Source organism: Antrostomus carolinensis, unplaced genomic scaffold (genome assembly GCF_000700745.2).
Source record: "Antrostomus carolinensis isolate BGI_N321 unplaced genomic scaffold, ASM70074v2 scaffold44426, whole genome shotgun sequence".
Classification (NCBI taxonomy): Eukaryota; Metazoa; Chordata; class Aves; order Caprimulgiformes; family Caprimulgidae; genus Antrostomus; species Antrostomus carolinensis.
In genome coordinates, this window is record NW_010320592.1 from 1 (window position 1) to 22,591 (window position 22,591).

The following is a 22,591-nucleotide window of genomic DNA, read 5'->3' on the forward strand; positions in this document are numbered from 1 at the left end:
GGGGATGCGGTGCTGCGAAGGGCCGGAGGCGGTCCGGCCGCCAGCGGGGAGGGAGGCTGCGGGCGGCCCTGCCCTGCTTCGCCTCGGGGCTGGGTGGGCATTTGGGCCTCGGCACACGGGTCACCGCGTCCCAGCGCTGGTCTGAAGAGCAAGTTCCAGTCCAAATACCGGGTGGCGGTTGTGAGGAGAAGTGGCCCTTAAGTAGGAAGTATCTTCCGAGTGTATTTGGTGGAAGAACAGTCAGCCCTGGCCATCGTTGTGAAAGCGCTGACCTTTTTCTTAGCTGAATCTAAAGAGCTCAGTGTGAGCTACTGGAGAAACAGTTAGGGTATTATGTGGTTTCACAGATGTACTTTATGCAGATCCGTGGGTTTGAAGCTGAAAAGTTTGGTAGGAGCACATCTGTCAAAACATACTCTAATGCTTTAGGATCTGTTCATTTTCATACATGAACAAAGAAGAGTTTATTGAACCTGTTCCCCTCTCCAGCAGAGCACAACAAAAAGCTAGTGTCATGCTGATGAAAGAGGGGTACAGGTATAATCACTACTTTCAGACCACTGGGATATGTTTCATTCCAGTTTTCCTCTCTGTCTTCTGGTTAAAAGTGTACGACAGTCTTACCTTCCATGCTTTGTTTGCTTTTAGCGGTCAGACAGAATGGCTCCAGTGAACCAGCCAAAGGACAAGAAGCATGAGAGAGCACATGAGCAGTGGCCGGAAGAGGCCAAATCAGCTGGGAAGAGGAAAGCGGACTACAAGGAACTAGGGAGTGAGCCACAAGCAAAGAGGTTGTTTGTGAGAAAAACATCCAAACCCCCTGAGAAAATCGGTAACATTTCCTCAGATCTTTACTGTTTCTCCCAACCAGATTTCCCCTCAATGACAGGCATCGACTAGTTGAAGAGGGAGAATGCCAAGAAGCGTGTTCAGACATGAGCGTTCAGATGGAGTTATATATTGAAGTGATTAACAGACATGTATTGGGGTAGTACATCCTCCAGTTATCTGTCTAGTGAGCATGTGTGTGCATGCATGCATGTGTGTCTGATCTTTGAGACTCTACCCCTTGGTAGAAGCTGCTCAGTGAAGGTGCTGTCACAGCTCGTTTGAGGGTGGTTAAGTTTTAGGGAATTCATGAATTACCAGGCATCTGCTTTACTGTAGGACAGACCAATCTTGGTAATATATTGGTTTTTCTCCCATGCAATTCTTAATGCAGTTTCATACTTGTAAGGTTGGTAGCCTACAGCATGCAGTCTAAACTGGCATTTCCATCCGATTCTTTGCTACGGTAAGTGGGAATACTCTGTGTTCAGAGTAGACTGGACAGAATTTCCACTAATCGCTTCTCATGTGCAATTTTTTTTCCTTTATTATGTAACTTAAAAAAAAAATCTTTGGTATAATGAGGAAAGGTGATTAAGTTCTAAGATACTGGAAAGGTTAATGCTTTGGATTATCAAGAAAGTTGTGTAGGCTTCAGCTACAGTAAGAACTGTTTTCATAGAATCATTTATCTTGGAAAAGACCCTTAAAATCAAGTCCAACTGTTAACCTAACACTGCCAACTCCACCACTAAACCATGTCCCTGAACACCACATCTACATGTGCTTTAAATACCTCCAGGGATGGTGACTCAACCTGTTCCCTGGGCAGCCTTTTCCAGTACTTGACAACCTTTTAGGTGAAGAAGTTTTTCCTCATATCCAATCTAAACCTGCCCTGGAACAACTTGAGGCCATTTCCTCTCATCCTATCCCTTGTTATTTGGGAGAAGAGACTGACAACCACCTCGCTACACCCTCCTTTCAGGTAGTTGTAGAGGGCGAGAAGGTCTCCCTTCAGCCTTCTTTTCTCAGATAGAACCTTTATTTCCATCATTTGTTTAGGAGATCACTAGAGTTACTGCCTTGTGTGGAAATAATAAACACTTTCTCTACAATTTTGGTTTTAAGGATCCAGAAATTACTGAAGTGTTCTTCAACAGCCAGACATACAGGACTTTATGATTTTGTGTGTTTCCATTGTCTGGTGTGTAACTCCAAACTCGGAGCAGTTGGCAGTGTGAACAGTGGCTGCGGAGGCAAAATACTCTGTTTGAAAGGAGTTCTGTGTGGATAATTGTGGATAGTTGAAGCATCTCCTGTGGTTAATTTAGCTACATGACTGTCATTGTCACTTCATGGCCTGATTTCCAGATTTGGTGAGCATCTGCAGCTCCTGTAAGATTCAGAGGGAATTGGATATAGCTAATACTCTGGAAAAATAAGGCAAATCATATTTTTCTTTTAAACCTATTTAAAAATGATGAACACCTTTGTATCTGAGCTTTTCCATTCTGTGTTCCAGTTTTGATTTTTGTGTGTTTTGGAAAATTTTTTTTATTTTTCCTGAGCCATATAGGGCAGGTTCAGTTTCATGCAATTGAAACACCTTTTTGAAAGATTTCTTCCAGCAGATTCTAAAAAGGCCTAAAGTTTGTTTCTTAATAAATTATACTTTGTAATAAAACAGAATTGGAAAAAATACCTCCGTTTCCATCACCTCTGAAGAAGGAACTGTGGATACTAGTTCTGTGAAAAAAAGGAATTGGAATACAAATACTTTTATACCTATTTCAACAACCATGACAAGTGTTGGCACTACGTTGGCATGTGAACAAAGAAGTTTCACACCTCTGCATTTCTAGGCTCCAGCGTTGCATTAAAGAAAGATTTTGTGTAGATGCTAATCATACAGAATTATCCCTAATTTTTTTGTCATTGTTTTTTGTTTTTGGGGGTTTTTTTTAAAGAAATATCCTTAAATGCAAGTAGCATTTTTGTTCTGTAAGAAATGCTTCTTTCCTATTTGATGTCCAGATCCCCTGGGGTGTTACAGGCCATTGCCATGGGGATGATTAGATCACAGACATGGGACTGAACAGATCCAGTTTTTACGTAAAGGTCCCTGAAGATAAAAACTTGGAACATGAACAAAATGTAGAAGCATGCTGTACTCTCAGCAAAAATCACTCCCAACAGAAAGGTTTTCAGGCGATGAGGCGTCAGCAAGTCTATTATCCAAAACAAAACTCAGACCGTACGGGCTGCAGCACGAGCAGATGGAAAGTTCTGATTCACAAGCAGGCATTTCAGGAACCGTGTGGGAACTCATGGTGCTACCCCTGGGGAACGTTCAGGTGTTAACGTTTTTGCTGGTCACGCATCTGACCTTCCCTTTGCTGTACCCAGGGCTTTACCACCTCCCGTGACCTGTTTCCAGGTTGTTGGAGCTTTGGGTAGCTTTGTTGTATTTTGAGTATGAACCATTCAAATTGTATACTGTCCAAGAGGTGCATCACCTGTGGCATTGCTTTAGTCCCCTCCTGTTGTCTTTTTGATCAATCTTTGGCAAGGAGAAGGAAGGTTTAACAAGAGGAAGCATACACAAAGCTCTGGCAGGGTATGGGAAGCACTGGACTCCAAAATTGCAGAGGCTGCTGCACCTTGGACATGTAAGAATCATTTAGAGACTTTTTATCTTGTGGCTGAAGCTTTTCATGGATGTAACAGCAAATGCAGATGTGTTCCCGTGTTACTTAGTGAATGAACACGGCACGTGTTGGCTTGCAGTAAGTTGTACTCTTCTTCTGTCCGGCAGGTTGGAACGGAGGTGGGTCCGTGGTGAGAAGCAACAGAGTCCTGTTCCATCAGCTGGAGCGGCAGTGCAGCATTGTTCATTACGTCTACCAGAACATGCTGGGAGGCTCCATTCGGGCACAGCTCAGGCAGGTGAGGAGTTTCTCCTTCATGACCTGTTGGGCATCTCAGCTCCTGACATCAAAGCATCTTCAACACAAGCAGGGAAGCTTTAAAGGGGCTTAAAGTTCCTCACATACACTGTTTGTGGTTGCAGATCTGGCACACTGGTATGTTTCTTAATCCTGTAAAACGCAGAGCTGAGATGACTTTCCCTTTCTGTTGTCTCAGCTCTGTCACTCTACATTTTATCCTCTGTTAATTCTGTGCTTCCTTGAATCGTATTTAAACTCGCCCACAGTGCTGCTTTTGCACGCTGATCTGACTGTTTTGTTGTACTATTTTTGCATCCACTCTACTTTGCTAATCATGTCAGGTTTAGTGTTGATTTTTCCTCTTCACAGACATACTCCATTAAGTCCTTGATTTTTTTACTGTTTTTTTCAGAGCCATACTCATTCTTTCAATTGAAAATTAACTTTTTCTTTAGCATCCATAGGTGAGAAGCACCTGGGCTAACTTTACCTATTTTAAGTATCAAAATTATAAAGAAATCACCAAGCTCATCCAAACAGTACCTGTTCCTCATCTGAATAACTATTGTTACAGTCGTGTCATGGTTTCTTATTCCCTGCTCAAGTGTTCTGTTCACTCTCATGCTGTATAGTTGAGCTGCAAGCAGTTTGGATGGAGAACCATAATATTGTGTCTCTGGATGATGTGCAACATTTTGGGATGCTCAGTAAAGACATAAATAGTCATAAGTGCCTTCTGCTGGTGCAGAGGCATGTTCTTCTCCTTTGTTAATTATCCTGCCTCTTTAGCTCAGCCCACGAGGCTTAGCTCCCTGTAGATCATTTGAAGTGTGGTGTCTCTCAGTTCTCTGTTGCTTTCTGAGTGCTGTGGCTGATGTGGATTTGTGTGGTTCCCCTGGGGACAGCATGTTCTCTTCATTCTACAGAGAGGCTTAGAATTTTGTGTGGATGTACTAACACTGATGGCAGTTAGAAATTGTTAGCACTCCTCATTCAGAGAATCTCAGGGATCTCTGCAAAGTCATAGAATCACAGAATGGTTTGTTTTGGAAGGGACCTTAAAGATCATCCAGTTCCAACCCCCCTGCCATCAGCAGGGACACCTTCCACTAGACCAGGTTGCTCAAAGCCTCATCCAGCCTGGCCTTGAACACTTCCAGGGAGGAGCAGCCACAGCTTCTCTGGGCAACCTGGGCCAGTGTCTGACCACCCTCACAGCAAAGAATTTTTTTCTCATATCTCATCTAAACCTCCCCTCTTCCAGTTTAAAGCCATCACCCCTTGTTCTGTCACTCCCTGCCCTTGTAAAAAGTTCCTCCCCAGCTTCCTGTAGCCCCTTCAGGTACTGGAAGGCCGCTATAAGATCTCCCCGGAGCCTTCTCTTCTCCAGGCTGAACAGCCCCAACTCTCTCAGCCTGTCCTCACAGCAGAGCTGCTCCAGCCCTCTGATCATCCTCATGGCCCCCTCTGGACTTGTTCTAACTGGTCCATGTCTTTGAGATAACTATTTTGTCCTAATTCTGTTTATCTTTTGAACAGTGTCTGCAGCTGCCCTTTCTGCGTTCTCTTGCCTCGTACCGCCTCTTTCGAACAGCAAGTCCCTTTGACAGGAGAGTGACATGCCTGGAATGGCATCCAACACACCCCAGCACTGTCGCTGTTGGTTCCAAAGGTGGAGACATCATCCTTTGGGACTATGAAGTACTTACTAAAACCTGCTTCATAAAAGGGGTAAGCCTCTGGGTATGTGGAATGAGTGGGAGGGGAAACTGAAATACCACCAAATACTGCAGATCAAAACTGAGGTCTGTTGTGAGAAGCACATAAGGGTATTGCATTGCAGAGTAGCCAGCTGTGGGGCAGGACTGAGATGTAACAGCACGTCTGTCTGTCTGTTCCTAAGCCCCAGAATGTTCTGGAGCTGGGGAGAACTGAGGTGTTTTGATTAAGTTCATAATGAAGCAGTACTTGGTGTGTGCTGAGTGGAAAAATAATACAGCAACTGGCAGAACGGTTATCGCAAAGGATGCCAGAAAGAAGTAGGCAGAGAGGGTCTGTCTGGTTTAGGTCTTGGTCTTTCTCTGCTTACCTTTGATTCTGTGTCAGATGAGGAAACATCTTTGAGTGGGGAGAAACAAAGTCCCATTATCTACAGTGAGAAGCTAAGGCAGGATGAATGGTTTATACAGCTGGCACGTCCCCTCGTCGCTGTACTCAGCCATTCTTGTTCTGACAGAGGCTCCAAGACTCTGTAACTTTTGTCCCCTTTCTAAATTAACACAGGTATATGCTGGGAGGACATTTATCCTCCAGAAATTCCAGAGTCATCTTTATTTTTTTTTGTAAATAGTGTAGTGCCAGCCAGGCAGGGAATACATTGCCTGGGGACTGAAGGAGTTGCAGTTTGTCCTCCAGGAGGGCAGCTGCCCTAGACAGCCACCGTGTGGGCAGACATGGTTGTCTTTGCTTCCTTGAAGGGCTGTGGTGTGTTTCACTGTTGCTGTTAAGGACATAGCAGTGAATGCAGATTTACAGAACACACTTTTCTCCTTCCCCTTCACTCAGTGGATTTTTCTTTTGTTCATCCCCTTCCTTGTAGATGGGAGCTGGAGGGGCCATCACAGGAATGAAGTTTAACCCTTTTAACCCTAGTCAGCTGTACACTTCGTCAGTTGCCGGCGCTACCACCCTGCAGGATTTTAATGGCAATACTGTCCGGGTCTTCACCAGCACCGAGGACTGGGAGTAAGAAACACAGCAATGCTTTGGGCCTCTGTGTCCTGTTGGCAGGAGCGCTACAGGGAGAGAGAGAGAGAGAGAGAGAGAGAGATGTTTAATATGTGGGAGCTGAGCTTCCTCTTCTCCACACACATGTCCGTTATCCTCTGAATTTCAGGGATCCTCTCTCTTCCAATAAAAATCCCTTTTTATTTTTCCCTGAAATGGGGTGGTGGGTAGGAAAGAGCTTTTCTTCATGAAGGGGAGGGACTCTCTGATGCTGCTTACATCCTGTTACGCAGTGGAAAGCATGGGGGTGTCAGTGGATTTCCTCTCATCTTAAACCTCCCATAGCTCTGTGCACCGGGCACCTTCTAACCTCTTCACCTGTTAGCAGTGCTGCTTGTTGTCAGATGGTTTTTACAGGACAATTTATAGTCCCCTCAGTGTTTCTCCACAAATGCCACTGACTCCAGGTGGTGCATGTCATAAGGACCACCCCAAGTCATCCCACCTAACTTTTGGTGCTTACCTAAAAATACCAAAATCAAAGAGTCTGGGCTCCTTCAGTAATGAGTGGAAAGAGGAGATGAATCAGTAGAGGCAACTCTGTCTGCCTGTGTTTAGAATCACCTTCTCAGACTGTTCCTTTTTCTGTGGACTCATGAGGAAGACTGAGCTCTTCAATTAGTTACTTCAGTGCATAAAGGTAAGTGAGGGAATTTAGGTTAGCCTCCTCTTTACTTTTCCCCACCTGATTCTTTCTGGGTGGCATCTTTCATGGTTTGTTTCCAAACTGGCTGTTCCAACTGCAACCTTGTAATAGGGCAGAACATGAACCCAAGTAGCGCTGGGGTGACTGGCCAGGTGAGCAAGGAGGGATAGACTGAGTGCTGGGGCATGAGGATCTCGTATCCTAGTGGGATGCCTGTCACAGCAGTGATGCCTGGATTTGAAAGGTCATGCCATCCTCATACTGCTGTGAGGACAGGCTAGCTCTGTGGGCAGGCCTTTTTTATCTTCACTGGCTTCTGGAAATTTAATATTTACAGTGAGACTTTATTAAGTAGTTGCTGTGTGAGCAGCAGATGGAGTGTACTTGAGTATCAAAGAATTTGGGGACTCCCAGCTAGCGTCCTTCTTTTCTGTCTTTGTGTAGGGTTTCCATGTTTCCTCAGTAGACAGATTGAGGGAAAACAACAAAACAACGTAACACCAATATAAGATAACACAGAATGTAAGATTCCTGTGCCATGGGGTTAGCAGTAGGATTTCTTTTCCCACCACTCTCATCTTGCCTGCTGGTACCTTGAGAAAGACCAGATACAGCACTGGAAGCAGCCTGTAGGGAACTGGTGAATGAAGTCTGTAAGGGAAGCTTGGTGCAGGGCTGTCATGAGATTTTACGTGGTTTCTGCATGGAATGGTGCCAGCTTTGCTTGTGATCTGCTAAGCCTGGTCTGGGCCAGGTGGCTCACTTAGTCCTACCCCCGTAGCAGAAGTGATGCTGCTAAATGAGGTTTGCAGCCTGATGTGGTGGGGTTGAATTTACAAGCTCAGAATGTATATGCTCAGATTGGAATCAGGTTAGAAAAAAAAGAGAGTTCTTATGTATGTGGCCTGTCAGAAAGCAGTGTGGTGTATCTAGGGAAACCTGCAGTGTGTTCCAGGAGATGAGTGTTGTGTTAAGATTTTGTCTTGTACTCTTAACCGTGATGCTTCTTGGCTTTGTGTGTATTCCAGAAAGGGCCAGGAGATTCTCTCGGAGACATGAAGTTCAGTCCTTATGAGGCAGTGAAGCTTTATGTGGCATCAGGGGATGGCACCCTGAGTCTGCAGGACCTTGAGGGCAGAGCGGTGCAGACGATCTCCCGTGCCCCAGACTGTGGCCATGAGCACCATAATGTTTGGTGAGAAGGGAGCACTGTGAGGTCGATTCTCCATTCCTTGGGGTTAATGCTACACTGCTTCTTGTGCTCTCTAACATCTTCATCTTTGCCAGTGTTGGGAGACTCTTGGTAGGAATTGGTCCTGTGAGGGAGCTTGGAGACAGGCCCATGGTCCTGACTCTAGTGCTGCAGGGTGGGTGATGGGCTCGGCAGCCACAGGGCACTTAGGCTTTGAGAGTAGCTGAGCATGCTGCCTGCATCTTCTGGTGTTGCTTTCTGGTGATGCCATCTCCTGCCTGGCAGATACTGACAACTTTTCACTTCATAAAGTGTGAGGTGAGAAGAGCAGGGTAGCTTCCTCCTCTTCATTATCATCAGTGTTCTGTTTTGTCTGTAGCAGCTCAGGTAGCAGAGGAAAGCCACAAAACGTTCCTGCACAATCTGAGTTTTGGGTTATTGAGTTCACCCTGCTGCCCATCTAGAGGCTTCAGGCTCACCGTGCTAATTTCTGTGACCTTGAATTCTAGAATAATTCATCTTTGCAAGTGAAGCTTTCCCAACAAGGTCCCAAAGGTCCCCAGCTATATTCTTGCTGCCCTTCCCCTCCCAGCAGAGCTGGGGTTAAGACGTATGTCCTTATCAGATAAGTCTCTATTCAGTTTTGTTTCCTGGAGCTTGAAGTTGAGACAGTTTGATGTGCAACTTTCCAGTCCAGAACTTCTGTCTTTTCTTTACTGCTGCTTCAGTGTTTTGCACAAAATGTCATTTTAAAGCTGGTTCTGTATATTTGTAATGTCACAAGAGTGTTCTGATCTTTCCCAAGGTGTGTCCATGTGCAGGCACAAAGTGGCTTTTCAGCCTCTATCATGTTCCACTGTCCCAATGTGCCACACTCCATCTAATGAGCACTTCACAAATGACGAGGAAGTTGTTCCATACTCAGTCACCAACAGAAAGCATTGCTGATAAACCGTCCCCCTTCCTGATACTCAGGCCCACACCATCAGGCAGGAGATTGCAGTTACAATCTGCTGCAGTCTCCCCCTGTCAGGGAGATGTGAACCAGAGCTCCGCTGCCTTCACTTGCCTGAGGGAGGCAGCACTGATGTTGTGTCTTTCCCTCTAGTTGCTGGTACTGCAGCGTTGATGTTTCTGCCAGCTGCCGTGCGGTGGTGACAGGGGATAATCTGGGAAACGTGGTGCTGCTCAGCACTTCTGGTGAAGAGGTTTGTACGGATCCATGCAGCATCTCCTCTATGGGAATCTTCCTGGCTCATGTGCTTTCCTACACTACAGGGACCCTGAAAAGAGAAACAAGTACCTTGCAGCTCAGGAGATGAGTCCACCCCTTATCTAGGTGGTGAGAAGTCCTCCACTTCTGCTGTTCATTAGACACTTGCACATTGTTGAGGGTAACGGTAACAATTTCCAAACAGGGGCTGTGTTGTGTGCTTTCCCTTCCTCAAGAGTATCTGCTACTGGCCAGAGTAATTTTGGGGTAACCTGAAGATGTAAGCACCCTCTGCCAACAACCTTCACACTTCCAGAAACTTAGTGCACTGATGAGAGTCATTTAGGAGCCAGTGCTTTGATGCTTCCATGACCTTGGAGCAGGGACACAACAGCAATTTAGGGAATGTTGGGCTAGAAATGGCACTGCTGCTGTTAGACATGAGAGGCAGAGGCAGAGTACAGGAACATACCTGAGCTTTTCTGCACTAAGATACCCGTTATTGTAGGGAGGATGGGCCAGCTTTAGCCTTTTGATTAGAAATAATCTTCCAGCTTCAGATATAAATTTATTCATGGCCAGTTTATATCCATTTGTTCTTAATTGAAATATTTCTCCTATCCTTATGTTTCTTCACTGATGTATTTCTAGAGGCCATTAGTAACTTCTCTCACCTTTTTTACTAAGATGAACAAAGCAAGCTTTTTTGGTCTTCCCCCACAAAAGAGCCCCTTCCTTATTATTGTATTGGCAGTGCATTTTCTGTACCTCTTCCAGTTTGTTTTAACCTTTCTGCAGGTGGAAGACTGGCACTGCATCATAAAGAACTCCAGATATGATCTGGCTTTCTTTAGTAGCATTAATACTTCCTTCCATGAACCAGGGATTGTGTTTTCCTTTCTCATAGCTGTAATAAATAGGTGGGTCAGAGTTCTTATAGAATTAAATAGTTTCCAAAGTCATTATTCTCCTTTCTTGTTTCCAGTGGATAAACTCTTGGTGTATTTGAGAAGTTTTGTTACTCTGTAAATGTGTGACCTCTTTACTCTGCACTAGTAGATTATTATTCTTTATTCCAGACCTTTGGTTATTTTTTCATGTGTGATTTTCTGTTTTTTCTGCTGCAGATTTGGAAGCTGAAATTGCACAGGAAGAAAGTGACTCATGTAGAGTTTAACTCCCGATGTGAGTGGTTGTTGGCCACAGCATCTGTGGATCAGACAGTCAAAATCTGGGACCTCAGAAATATCAAAAACAAAACGAATTTTCTTCATGTGCTTCCTCATGACAAACCTGTCAATGCAGGTGAGTTCAGGATTTAATTGCATGGATGTCTGCAGAGACTCAGCTCAGCTGTTATTGTTGTGGCAATGTTAGCTTTTGCTCAGGTTTAAGGTTGCACAGTAGCTAGTGTTAAAGCAAGGAAGGCAGTGGGAACGTATGGCCAGAGGCAGGGAGGTGGATAGGGCAGCTCCAGCACCGTCTTACGGTTGCCAGACAAACTGTGGCACTGTGCCTTGAGGGGGGAGTGTGGAAACATCAGCAGTGGCTGAGATTAGAAAACATTACTTCATTGGGGCAGTTCCTTTGACAAAAGCAGAGGATGGGACTCAAACCTTTTGTTCCTTGGGTGCAGTTTTACCAGTTCATGGAAGTTCACACTGCAGGTGTTTTGTCTCCAGCTTTTCCACTAACTTTCCATTTGAATGAACAAGTTCTTGAGTCTCCATCTCTGGAGATGTTCAAACCCACCTGGACGCTTTCCTGTGCAACCTGGTGTAGGCTTTGGCAGGGGGGTTGGACTGGATGATCTCCTAAGGTCCCTTCCAACCCCCACCATTCTGTGATTTTTTTATCTGCAATGTCTCTCTGTGGTTCTAAAATGAGAATAGTGATTCTTCCTGTGTAACCCAGTGCTATAGGTTTCAGCTTACTGTTTGTAAGAGCTTTGAGTTAGTTTGAGACAGATAAAAGTCTTGTCTATTGGGACACATGGCCATATTCACAGCCCTGTTAAAGAAACAATGGGTTTCCAGTCAGAGAAATGTGACTTTTATGTTTCTTACCAGTCACAGCACTGTCATCTTTTGTTTGCTTTATTGTCCCCTTCTCCTAGCTTACTTCAGCCCAACAGATGGTGCCAAGCTCCTGAGCACAGACCAGCGCAGTGAAATCAGGGTTTACTCATCTTCAGACTGGACCAAACCACAGCACCTGATCCCACATCCTCATCGGCAGTTTCAGCACCTCACACCTATTAAGGTGAGCTCAGGCAGGGCGGTCCGAGAGGGGTATCACGCTTGGTGCCAGCAGCCAGCTGTAAATCACAAACAGTCTGATTTCTGGTCAGGAGACTACACTGGTGGGTAGATGGTCACACTGCTGCAAGGCCCAGCAGAGCACTGTTCTGAGGATACCCGCGTTCCTCAGGCTGTGGGTGGGATGTACAAACTGTCTGGTGTGTGTCAGTATGAGCTCTGCCCCTTTCTCTCTCAACCCCCTGTTGCTCTGCTGTATGACCAGGCAACGTGGCATCCTCGCTATGACCTCATTGTAGCAGGTCGCTACCCAGACCCCAAGTTCCCAGGCTACACGGTGAACGAGCTACGAACTGTTGATGTATTCGATGGAAACACTGGGGAGATGGTTTGTCAACTTTATGATCCAAATGCTTCTGGCATCATCTCGGTGAGTTGAGCACTGCAGCGAAACGGGCCGTTGTGTGTTGAACCGCAGCCAAGAGATACGGGTTAGGGACTAGAACAATAGGAGTGTCCTCTTTACTTGTGACAGACTCATGCTTCTGGGGGGGCACGGCTGCTGACTTGAGCAGGGCTGGTCCATGGTCATCTGTGGGTTTTCTGTCATACCCTTTAGGGAATATTGGGTTTTCCAGATGGTTTGTTGCTGTTATGTAAGCCCTGGTGCTCTTATGACTCTGTTATATAAACAGTGATGCTCTTACAGACTCTGATTGTGTTTCCATTTTCAGCTCAATAAATTTAACCCTATGGGAGACACGCTGGCTTCTGGCATGGGTAAGTAAAGAGAACCTGGGGCACTAAGCACAGGTGGGCTTCAGTCCCAGAAAAGGGCAGCCTTGTTTCTCCAGACTAAAGCATGTTGTGAATGAAGGTTTCCCAAATCCTACTAGGTAGTCCTCTCTAATTTCCTACATCTGTAAAAGAGATTAAGATCACCTTTCCAGTCTTCCACCTTTGCAGTTAGAGAACAGGTTGTTCTCTAGTCATCTCCTGTGAAACGTTCTTGAGAGCACGGTGTCCGGGAGGAGCCTCCCCCCAGCAGGGACCAGCTGCCGCTTGCCAGCCACGTAACGGTGGCAGAAAGTGATGGAGGGGGGGGAGAAAAGCCCTTTCCTGTTCCTAGGCTGTGCCTTCCCCCCTTTGTTTAATTTATCTCATTTCCCAGGATGCAGAGACAAGATTACTCGGTTTTTCACAGGCTGTATGGGATTAAGGGAGCTGGCTATAGATTTAGGTCTTAGACCTGTGACAGACAAGATTAGAAATTACTTGATAATGTTTTATAATTAGATCAAGTTTTGATGGCTGTGTGGAGATAGCATCTGCATTAAATATCTTTCCATCCTCTGTGCTTTGGAAATCTCTTAGAACAGAATGTTGAATTTCTGGCATTTTAGTGACATAGCCTAAGGTATATCTGAAGTAGAGTTTCTGATGCACAGTGTTTCATTTTTTCCTCTCAGGCTTTAATATTCTGATCTGGAGCCGGGAGGAGATGGTTGCCAAGAAGCAAGAACATCTTTTGAAAGCCATGACAGAACAAGGGATTGGAAGCTGGAGTTTGTCCAGACGTGGAGGTCAAAGGCAGGCAAACCCTGGGACAAGCAAACTCAAAGCTAACTTACTGTCTTGGGAGCTGGAGGAGATGAGAACAAAAAGCAACAATTCTAAATCACAGGGAAGGAAGCAAAAAGGGAAGGATCTGGAGAAGTGATTTAGTGTTTTGATCCTCTCTGGATCCCAGGGTACAAATTCACTGTTGGCAATGGGCAGTATAAGCCGTGCAGGGCATTAGACTTCTACTTTGTCCTTTCTCCCTGGGTCTGATCTTGCTTTCCTGACTCCCTTTGCTTCCCCTTCTAGAAAAGCTGTGCCAGTACTTGGTTTCTCCTCCAAGTGGTTACCACGCTTTTTCTGAGGCACTCTGAAATGTTCTCAGATCCTGGTGAAATTTACTGCTTCCAGCCTGCCACATCTGCTTGTCATCATGACTTGTCAGAGGTTACCATCTCCTGTAGTCCACTGTGGAGCAGCTCGTGACAGGGTCCCCAGCCTGTTCTAGTCAAACTGAGCTGAGAAACCCCTTGCTGACAAGGTAGAATGGTCACTGGGGTGAAGCAATGGGTCACTTAGGTAGCCTAGGGAACACCAACCTCTCCCATGTGCGAGCTTCTTTAAAAATAGGTGTCTGTCAAGACCTCAGGCTTAGCCTGTTCTGTGCTTGCAGCTATTTAGACCATGAACTTGATGATACCAGAGCTCTTTATCTGCCTCAGGGGATGCAAGGGCAGCATGGAGCTGGGAACCCAGTGATTCTGTAGTTCCGATTTCCAGAGTTCTAGGCTCTTTCTTGCCACTGATTAGGTAATTTTTTTCACCCATGCCTATGTGCTTCAGAATGTTGGATAGAAGAGTTGCAAAGCAGAGATGAGGAATTTCTTTCAAACACCCCTGCTCAGAGCCAAATCTCAAGACTGCTGTTAAACTGAAAAGTTTTGCATTTTCTAGTTTGTTTACAAGGCTGCCTGGGGCCTTGCTGCTGTCCCCGAGGTTGAGGGATGGGACAGGCTCCAGGCCTGCTCAGATTCTCTATGTTCACTTTTATAGTTTCGCAGTGTTGATTATTAATAAAGTTTTGTACTAAACTGAAATTCTTTGATACAGTGAGTGGCTGCTTTGAGCATTCTGCTGAACTGCTTTTGCACAGGGGAAGAAATTCCTGACTTAGGAGGGCTAAAAGACCTAGAACAGTGGTGGAAATACCAGTGGTAGTACTCTGTGGACCCTTCCAAGTTGGACAGGTTGCATTCTAAGCTGTATCTACATATGGTTGCTGTAGTCAAAAATAGTTTTATCTCCATTCTCACTCTGCTCTAAGTGGGACTGTAAATGAGGGATTTACTTTGGGAGGGGGTATACTGCAGTAAGTTCTGCCTGTTTTCCAACACTGAGTGTACTAGTGCTAGTCCTGTGAACTCTTAGAGAAGAGGAGGAGCAGAGTTCAGTGCGAATTTGATTTTAATAATGAAAAGGAAATGTATTGGAACAATTACAGAAAGTCATTCACAGTCAGAAAGTCTAAATCATCATAGAAACCTTTCCTCTGTGTGTGCAAAACTTGCTGCCTTTAAAAATAACAGGTCTGGTCCTCTTAAATGCACTTCCTATTACCTCTTTCTTGTGCCTGTTCTCACAGGCAGCAGCTTTTTCTTTATGAGTGTCTTGCTGTGCCAAGAGACCTAGATTCTATCTTCAGAGGACAAAAAGGCGAGGAAGATGCTGAGAACAGCAAGCTGCTTCTGCTGATTTAGAATTCCCATGCTGGTAGATGCCGATTATGGTGTAGGATCCCCACGGTACTCTACAGGGGAAGAAAAGGAAACGTCTGTAACCTAAGAACTGGCTCCTGCCGCCAAGAGGGGAAGGGAACTGCACCAGAAAGGGAAGTAAAAGTGGGAAATGAATGTGCAGCATCACCACGTGAAGAGCCTGTGCTTCTGGTGCCTGCTGCAGTCCCTCATTTTCTGCCAACAGCTACAAGGCAGGTGGTGAGCACTTGGCGTGAAGTTCCCTGCAGCAGCGGCACTGCCTGCAGAGAGGCCAGCCTGGAGAAAGAATCACACTTTGGACAAGATGCCAAAGCACGGCCAGTAAAATCCACAGTCACCTGCAAATTCTCATCATTAACAGGGGTTTTTTGTTTGTTTGTCATCCACCCAGTAGAGAAGATAGAAGAAAAACTACAGAACTTGGCATTTAAAGTAGCCTGAGGTAAACGGCTCTGCTACATCTCTTTAATTACAGCATAAAAACATTTTGCTAGTGAAGCATATTCCCTGGGCTCGGAGCCGAAATCTGGACTGCCTGCAGTACTCGATATTCCCTGTACCAGGTACTTCAAGTTCAGAGGTGGGAAAGTAAAATTCAAAAGCTGAATCTTCAGACAGGGCCCAAGTTTCTGATCTACGGGGACTCTCTAGAGCCAACAAGAAATAGTGGGTGGGTTTGTTATGGTCACAGGAATTAATCTCTCTGATGCAGCTCTTAGAGGGTCTTTGGATCATACGTCATCTACTCTGAGCTGAATCATAAAAACTACGGCCAGGTTGTCAGTCTTGACCTGATTCCAGGCCAGTGCTCTCTTGAACCATGATGCGAGGAGGGGGAAAAAAAAAGACCAGTTGTCAGCAGCAACTACTTAGCAGCAACCTCAGGAAATGCTTTTCCCTGTCTGCCATCGTGCAGTGGTTCCCTCTGCGTGGACAGATGAGTCTTGGTGCAGTGCTGGTGAACTGGGCCCTCTGCTCCAAGCCCAGCCTTCCCACCATCATCAGCCCAGTGGCATGAGAGAAAAGCACTCAAAGCAGGTTGGCCCTGAAGAGGGATGCAGCTCCTGACTGCACTGGATGTGGCAGCTGCTGAAGGCCCAAGTTCCTCTGTGACAGTCATGGGGAGTGGTAGCATTTACAATCACTGAAAGGAGGAAAATTTTTGACCAGCTCCAACTGGCCATGTTGGGAATCCCAGACTAGGTACGCTGTATGAGGACTGGGGGCACCACACAGTGTACTGGCTTCAGAATTAAGGTGTCATTTCCATTAGAGCATCTCAGTCCTCTCTTGCTGGGACATCACCTTTAGAAAGCATCCAAAAATCAAGTCCAGCTTCATCCTGGGAAGCAGTGGCCAAAGCAGAAGAACGCTCAGTAACCGAAGGTGCCCAATCATCCTTAAGGGCAACGCTGCTCCCTCCTACCACCTGGGGAGGAGTTGAGGCAACTGTCAGGCCTGCTCTTCTCCCTCGTTGGAAACATGCCGGTAGCCGGGGGGCTGAGACTGTATGCGGAAGAGAACAGTCAAGAGGAGGATTGTAAGGAGAAGGAGAATGGATCCACACACAGCCAGACCCACAAACAGTTCTGCAAGGGAGAAAACAAGTGGTCAGCATGGTATCATCCAAGCTTTCCCCTTCCACCGCACTCTGGTCCAGCCTGGGCTCACCTGTGTCGTGCATGCTGCTTGCTACCTGGCATTCTCGCTCCCAGTCTTGGGGAACAACAGGATCTGTGAGTTCCAAGAATCTTTGCAGTGGGCATTTCTGCTGACAGCCAGGGATTGTCAGTGGGAAAGGTTCCTTCCCACTCTCATTCCGGAAAAACATCTCCACAGAGAAGTTACTGAAAACAAAACACAGATGTTTGAGTTTTTATTTTTTCCTCCAGCTAAAGTCATCCCTTCCCAAAAAGTCAGTGTGCACACACTTTGCTCTTTTCTGGTGGTAGTTTTCCTCCTAAGAGTTTGCCACTAGGAGCAAGATGGCATCCCCCTAGGGTAGAGCCTAGCCTAGGTGTCTGACCCTCCAGGTGAAATCACAGCAGATGTCTTTACTGAAGCCCTCACCCATCATCCTCTTGGTACAGCTCAAATAAATGACATGAGGCGTATGGTGCTTGAATCTTGTTGTAGACATCTAGAGCCATCTGCAGTGCCACAAGTGTGGTGTCATGCTGAGAAAGAGGGAAAAAAAACCAAATCAGTCACCCTTATGGATGTGGCAGGGCAGCTCAGACCATAGCAGTAACAGACAGGACAGTGCTGAGGGGACGTCACCTTTGTCACTTCCATCTGGAAGAAAGGAGAGGAATTGTACTGCTAGAATGGTCATCTGTGACAGTGCCAGAGAAGGGGAAGAAGCCATATATATATATCCTGCTTGTTCTTGAATAATTCATCCCTAGGGAGCAATCTGGGAGAGATGCTTGACTTTCCAGGCAGTAGGCTGCTGGAAAGGGGTGTGGCTCTCTATCTACACTGCTGAAACACCACGTCTGAGTAGCGTCAACTCATCTACCAAATAAGTCCAGCAGTGGCTCCCTGAAGTCTGCCAGTGTCATGCACAAGCCTCAGCTCACAGGAACAAAGCGCAGGTTGGCAATTTTCCTCAGGGGCCCCAGAGGAATGATGCCAGATCCTGCACATCCCACCCAGCCAGAGGCAAAGATGCATGTCCTGATCACTGCGTGGGCTGTAGGGAAGCCAGAAAGGGTTAAAGCTATCACCAAGCCCAAGTCCCCTCTCTGAGGGGGAGAAGATGGATACAAGCTAGCCCCCAAGCTCCGACTTACCGCTGAATAAGCAAGTAGTTTCAGGTTTTGGTGGGCAGATAGATTTGCTGCTTTGGTTAGATTCTTCCTTATATGATCCAGCAGGACCCCTGGAGAAAGAGAACAGCTGGTAAGAGGCAAAAACTAGACAGAGCAGCACGAAGCTCCCTCCCCGGCGCACTCACCGCCTTGCAGACGAGCTTTTTCTACCCGATTGTGGATCCCAAACAGAAATTCAAAACCAAAGTCTTTTAGTTGCTTCAATTGAGTCATGACAGCTGGTGTCACCCAGACAGGCAAATCCATTTTGTGTACTTGCTAGAAAGAGAAACAGAACACTCGTCTGCAGGTAGCACAGATCGCAGATTAATCAGAGAACGGGAGTCGGGGTGTCTGGAGTCCTGCCTGTACTGCTACCAATTTCCTCTATCATTTTAAATATGCCCCTTTCTATTTATGATTCTGTTCTTGCGCTGCTGTGCTGCACACAAAGAATATATCTGGGTTTTAATGTTGTTTCAGAAACTAAATATGAGAAGCATAAAGATTAAAATCTAGGAACTACGTTTCTGTGAAAGCACAACTGGAGTGCAGGGTGATGTGGGAACACGGATACAATAATCTTGGGGCGTTTACTTTACGTGTGGCTGATTCTGCCCTGCAGATGGCATGCAGTCAAAAAAGTTAAAAAAAAAATAGATAGATAGATAAGCAAGAGAGCACAAACTCGAGGTTTCTGGTGTACGTGCAGCAGAATTTCCCTGGAGGGTCTGAGGGCCACTGAAGGATATTGGGGAAAGTCAGCAAGCGCTCTGCAGATGTAATACTGAGATGCACCACTGACAAGGCCCAGAACTCAAATCCAGAAAACACAGAACCAAGAGAAAAATTGGCTTTGCAGCCAAGCATTACAAGAAAGGATTAGTTACACTGTCAGACAAACAGCAGTTGTGGTTCCCTGGCATTCCTCAGAGCAATTTTCTATGCCACATCCCATTAAACTGCCAGAAGATGAGGCTGAATATCCTGAAGGGCCCATTCTGTCTCAGCAGTTCGGAGAAATTCCTATCAGCAACTTAAGAATTTAGTTAGTTTTTCATTCATTTACAAAGATGATAGCTGGTAAATTCAGCTATTTCTTGGACTTAGTTTATTTTCTCCATCCAGATGGCAGAATGAATCTACTGGCTCAGGTGAGAAAAGCAATCCTTCTCTTCAGGGCATTGTTTGTGAGAAAAAAGGAGGAAGCCCAAAGCAGCTGCAGAGACTGATCAGTGCGAGGCTGTAGTTTTGAGATTAAAACTCCCTTTCCTCAAAACATTCTGGTTTCATTTTGGCACAGTGAGCTGTTCTCCAAGTTCTTGGGGATTACAGTGGTTGTCAGCTGGCTGCCTGGGCCCAATTTGCAAGCTCATTAAGTGAGTCTTGAAAATGAAGATTGGAAATTCTTGATCTCTCTGACCAAAGGATTTTTTGTTACCGACAGAAGTTGCTTCACTGGGATTGTTACAAGACAGGAGATGGGGTTTGTGATACAAAGGGCAAATTTACATAGTGCAGTGCAGCTCTGGGCTGGAATATTCTCACAGCAACTCAAGCTGCTACTTCACCCAGCAAAGTGCAATGCCATGCAGCTCGTCTGACGTAAAAGATCTCTATAATTTACTTCATCATGCTCTATAGTCAAATAAACCTGTGTGCCACAACTGTAAGTCTCCTGGATATGTGACCTTGACTTCAGCATTATCACAGCACAGCTAACTTGATTTTGTTTAAGCCTTCATGAGATGTTCTTTCAACAAAACTCCACGTGCTAGTGTTTGGTGGCCCACTCCAGACAGTAAAGGGGTAACATCTGGCTCTAGAGTCTTTCTTTGGCAAAGTGCCTTATAATAGCTCAAAAACCAGATGTGGGTGAACCCCACTTAACCTAGAAGGGCATTATTTTCTTTTACAGATGGCACTAAGAGAAGCACAGAAAGAAAAGTGAGTGATCTAAAGCAACAGAAAGGTAGAACCAGGAATAATCCTAATTTAAGCTCCCAACTTAAATCATAAAGTTAATGCTCCTTCAGTTTCCAGACATCTCATTTCTACTTTACTTAACTCAGACTTGTCCACAGAGATCTAAAGATTTCAGATTGCAGACATTTTCTAGTGACTTTCAGAAGAGAGATTTACTCTGCAGGTGGGACTTTTTCTGGCTCTTGACACGATACGTACCTAAGCTCCAAAGTGGGAGGTTATAGGGTGCAAAAGTAGGACATTTTTGGCCCGTGCTGCTAGTGAGTAGGAACTGTTATTATTCTGAAATTAGAACATTACTTCTGGCTGTGGGGTGGGAATGGTGACAAGTTGTTTTATGGGATTTTGCAAAGAAATTTTCTACCAAATTCAGCGAGTCCTAAAGACCAAATTCCCACTGATGACCAAACTTACTTCACAGAACAGTGTGTCATACACACTCCAAACATACTCGAGAGAGACATCCCGGATCCCAGTCTCATTTGCCACCATCTGCAGGAATTGCTGTAGGTATGAGAAAAGAGAAAGGTCTTCAATTTTCTAATCTCACCTGTGTATGACATGCACAGGTATTCCTACCCTTTTCTCAGAGCTCTGATTATGTAGAGGAGGTGATAATACTTTAACTAAGACCACCTTATCTCATGCAAACAATCACTTACCCAATTCTCTTTGGTTTTATTTACGTATTCTGCTGAGTGCCGCGTTTCATTCTGCAGCTGTTCATACCGTGGACAGCGGGTCAAAGGAAACTTCAGTAGCTGGGCAGAGACAACAAGAGCAGCTAGGTCACCCAGAACACTGAAGTACAGAATTTGTGGTCAACACACACAACTGTAACGAAACCCTGACTACCAGGATGCGTCTATAAACAACCCCAGGTGCTGCCTGCCAACATACTCCAGTTCATCTGTGGTCTGCTGAGGTGTTGCAGCCAACACGATGAGTGAACACAGCCCCTGAATTCTCATCTTGTTCTGAGAACAGAAGAACCTTTGCAAGGTAGGTCCCAGGAGAAGTTCAAGCCAATCTGAATCAAGACTAAAGCAAAGGCTTTTGGAGAAGTCAGCGTTACACACTACTGGAGTGGTCAGTACGTATCCTTGAGACTAACTTACCCTTTCCTCGGACTCGGGCACTGTGTGCACAGGGATAGGCTGCCAGGAAATGTTAGGGTTGAACATCTCTTGTCCCTCTGGGGGATACAGGCCTGCCAGATTGGCCTCCGCACTCATCAGCGTCCGATCGTAGTCTGTGCTGCGGGTGAAGATCTGCCAGGAGAGGGGACAGTGCACCATTAGTAACGCTAATGGAAGCGGTGATGCCCTGACGCAGGGCGATGGACTCGCTGAGGAACATTGCCAAGTGCCCTGCAGCTGCTCATGGACAATTGAGTAACAGGAGTTGAGGTGACCGAGCCTGTTGATCTCAGGCTGGACAAAACTGTAAGGACACAAAACCAAGTTGGTGTGTAATACTGGAGCGGTCTGTTCTGGAGCAGTGGGACAGCCAGATGCGTTGTGCGGAGATCACAGACAGAAAGGAGTCTGAAAATGAAGAAGAGTCAGAGAAGAGCAAGACAGAGATGCAAATAACGACGGGCACAGATAGGAAATGCACTACATTTACAGAGCAGGAGTGGGGAAGACTCCTGCGTCCAGTTCTCAGTGCCAGGAATGACCTGCTGTGCTCATGAAAAAAACCCCAGCTTTTCCAAGCCTCTCTTTTTCCATCTGAGAAACGAAGACAAGAATGATCTGACTAAAAGGAGAGGAAGAAAAGGGGGAGGTGGGATTTTATTTTATCATCGTGGACTCTTGGGATTAATGGGACAAAACTTATCACTCTGGAGCTGAGAGAGTGAGAGAGAGAGAGAGAGAGCTCCGAGCCAGAAAAAAGAGAAACAAGAAAAATACAGAAAAGTTCAGAAGGTCAAAATGGCAAAACTTTGGTATTCTGGTATCTGTGTACTGGAAACACCTGGAGGGAGACTGGAGAGAAAGCAGTGATAAAACAAGAGGAACACATAGAAAACCATGGAAGAATGTCCCAGAAAACAGCATATTGAATCTGAAACAACAAGAATAAAAAGCCAGAAGAATGAAATACAATGTCAAGATTGGGATTTTTTAAAAATACTGAATTATGAGAGAGAAACATAAGCAAAAACATGCTTACTCTGTATAGCCTGTCTCACGTGAGGTGTATCTCAAAAGTTAAGTCACGAGGGAAAAAAATAGGTTTTCTTTTCTCTGACAGTTTCTGTTCACTTTTACCTGTCAACTGTGGCTTGAGAACAACTGACCCTGTACTCATTGGACAGGATCGCTTTCATCCTCGATAAGCTCTGAAGCAATAGAAAGGAAATATTTTCAAAGACGAGGATCTAATCCTCGAAGTGTTAAAAACCACTTAAGCCGTGAGCGTACATGCTTCCTTCAGCACCTTTCGCCGGGGCTCCAGCTTGTCGCTGAGTCAGGTGACAGACGCTCATGTGGTGTCACCCAGAGGCAGCGCTTCTGACAAGAGGGAGTTGCTCAACTCGAGCAGGGCTTGGGGCTTGGTTAGCAGAACAGCTTTTG

The 22,591-nt window shown here is 45.7% G+C and overlaps 2 protein-coding genes across 2 annotated transcripts; one reads left to right on the forward strand and one right to left on the reverse strand.

Annotated features, from left to right (window-relative positions):
• Positions 1–655: 655 nt before the first annotated feature.
• On the forward strand, positions 656–13,735 carry DDB2 (damage specific DNA binding protein 2). Its single transcript, XM_010169626.1, has 10 exons — positions 656–832; positions 3,647–3,777; positions 5,319–5,510; positions 8,241–8,407; positions 9,513–9,612; positions 10,745–10,922; positions 11,734–11,879; positions 12,141–12,305; positions 12,610–12,655; positions 13,345–13,735. Exons 1-10 carry the CDS (start codon positions 661–663, stop codon positions 13,593–13,595), a joined length of 1,548 nt encoding a protein of 515 aa, XP_010167928.1. The 5' UTR covers positions 656–660; the 3' UTR covers positions 13,596–13,735.
• A 2,490-nt stretch (positions 13,736–16,225) lies between these two features.
• ACP2 (acid phosphatase 2, lysosomal) lies at positions 16,226–22,344 on the reverse strand. The gene is made up of 9 exons (XM_010169628.2): positions 22,315–22,344; positions 21,128–21,280; positions 20,672–20,770; positions 20,424–20,513; positions 18,170–18,302; positions 18,006–18,094; positions 17,281–17,387; positions 16,882–17,057; positions 16,226–16,799 (listed from the first exon to the last, which is right to left on the reverse strand). Exons 1-9 carry the CDS (start codon positions 22,342–22,344, stop codon positions 16,663–16,665), a joined length of 1,014 nt encoding a protein of 337 aa, XP_010167930.2. The 3' UTR covers positions 16,226–16,662.
• Positions 22,345–22,591: the final 247 nt, after the last annotated feature.

Excerpts from the sequence above, each read along its gene's own strand:
- DDB2 (XM_010169626.1), top strand. The coding sequence starts at position 661 with ATGGCTCCAGTGAACCAGCCAAAGGACAAGAAGCATGAGAGAGCACAT. Across the intron at positions 9,613-10,744 it reads TCAGCACTTCTGGTGAAGAG|ATTTGGAAGCTGAAATTGCA; the intron begins GTTTGTACGGAT and ends TTTCTGCTGCAG. Across the intron at positions 12,306-12,609 it reads ATGCTTCTGGCATCATCTCG|CTCAATAAATTTAACCCTAT; the intron begins GTGAGTTGAGCA and ends TTCCATTTTCAG.
- ACP2 (XM_010169628.2), bottom strand. The coding sequence starts at position 22,344 with ATGAAAGCGATCCTGTCCAATGAGTACAGG. Across the intron at positions 20,771-21,127 it reads TGCCCGAGTCCGAGGAAAGG|CTACTGAAGTTTCCTTTGAC; the intron begins GTAAGTTAGTCT and ends GTCTCTGCCCAG. Across the intron at positions 16,800-16,881 it reads AAGCAGCATGCACGACACAG|AACTGTTTGTGGGTCTGGCT; the intron begins GTGAGCCCAGGC and ends TCTCCCTTGCAG.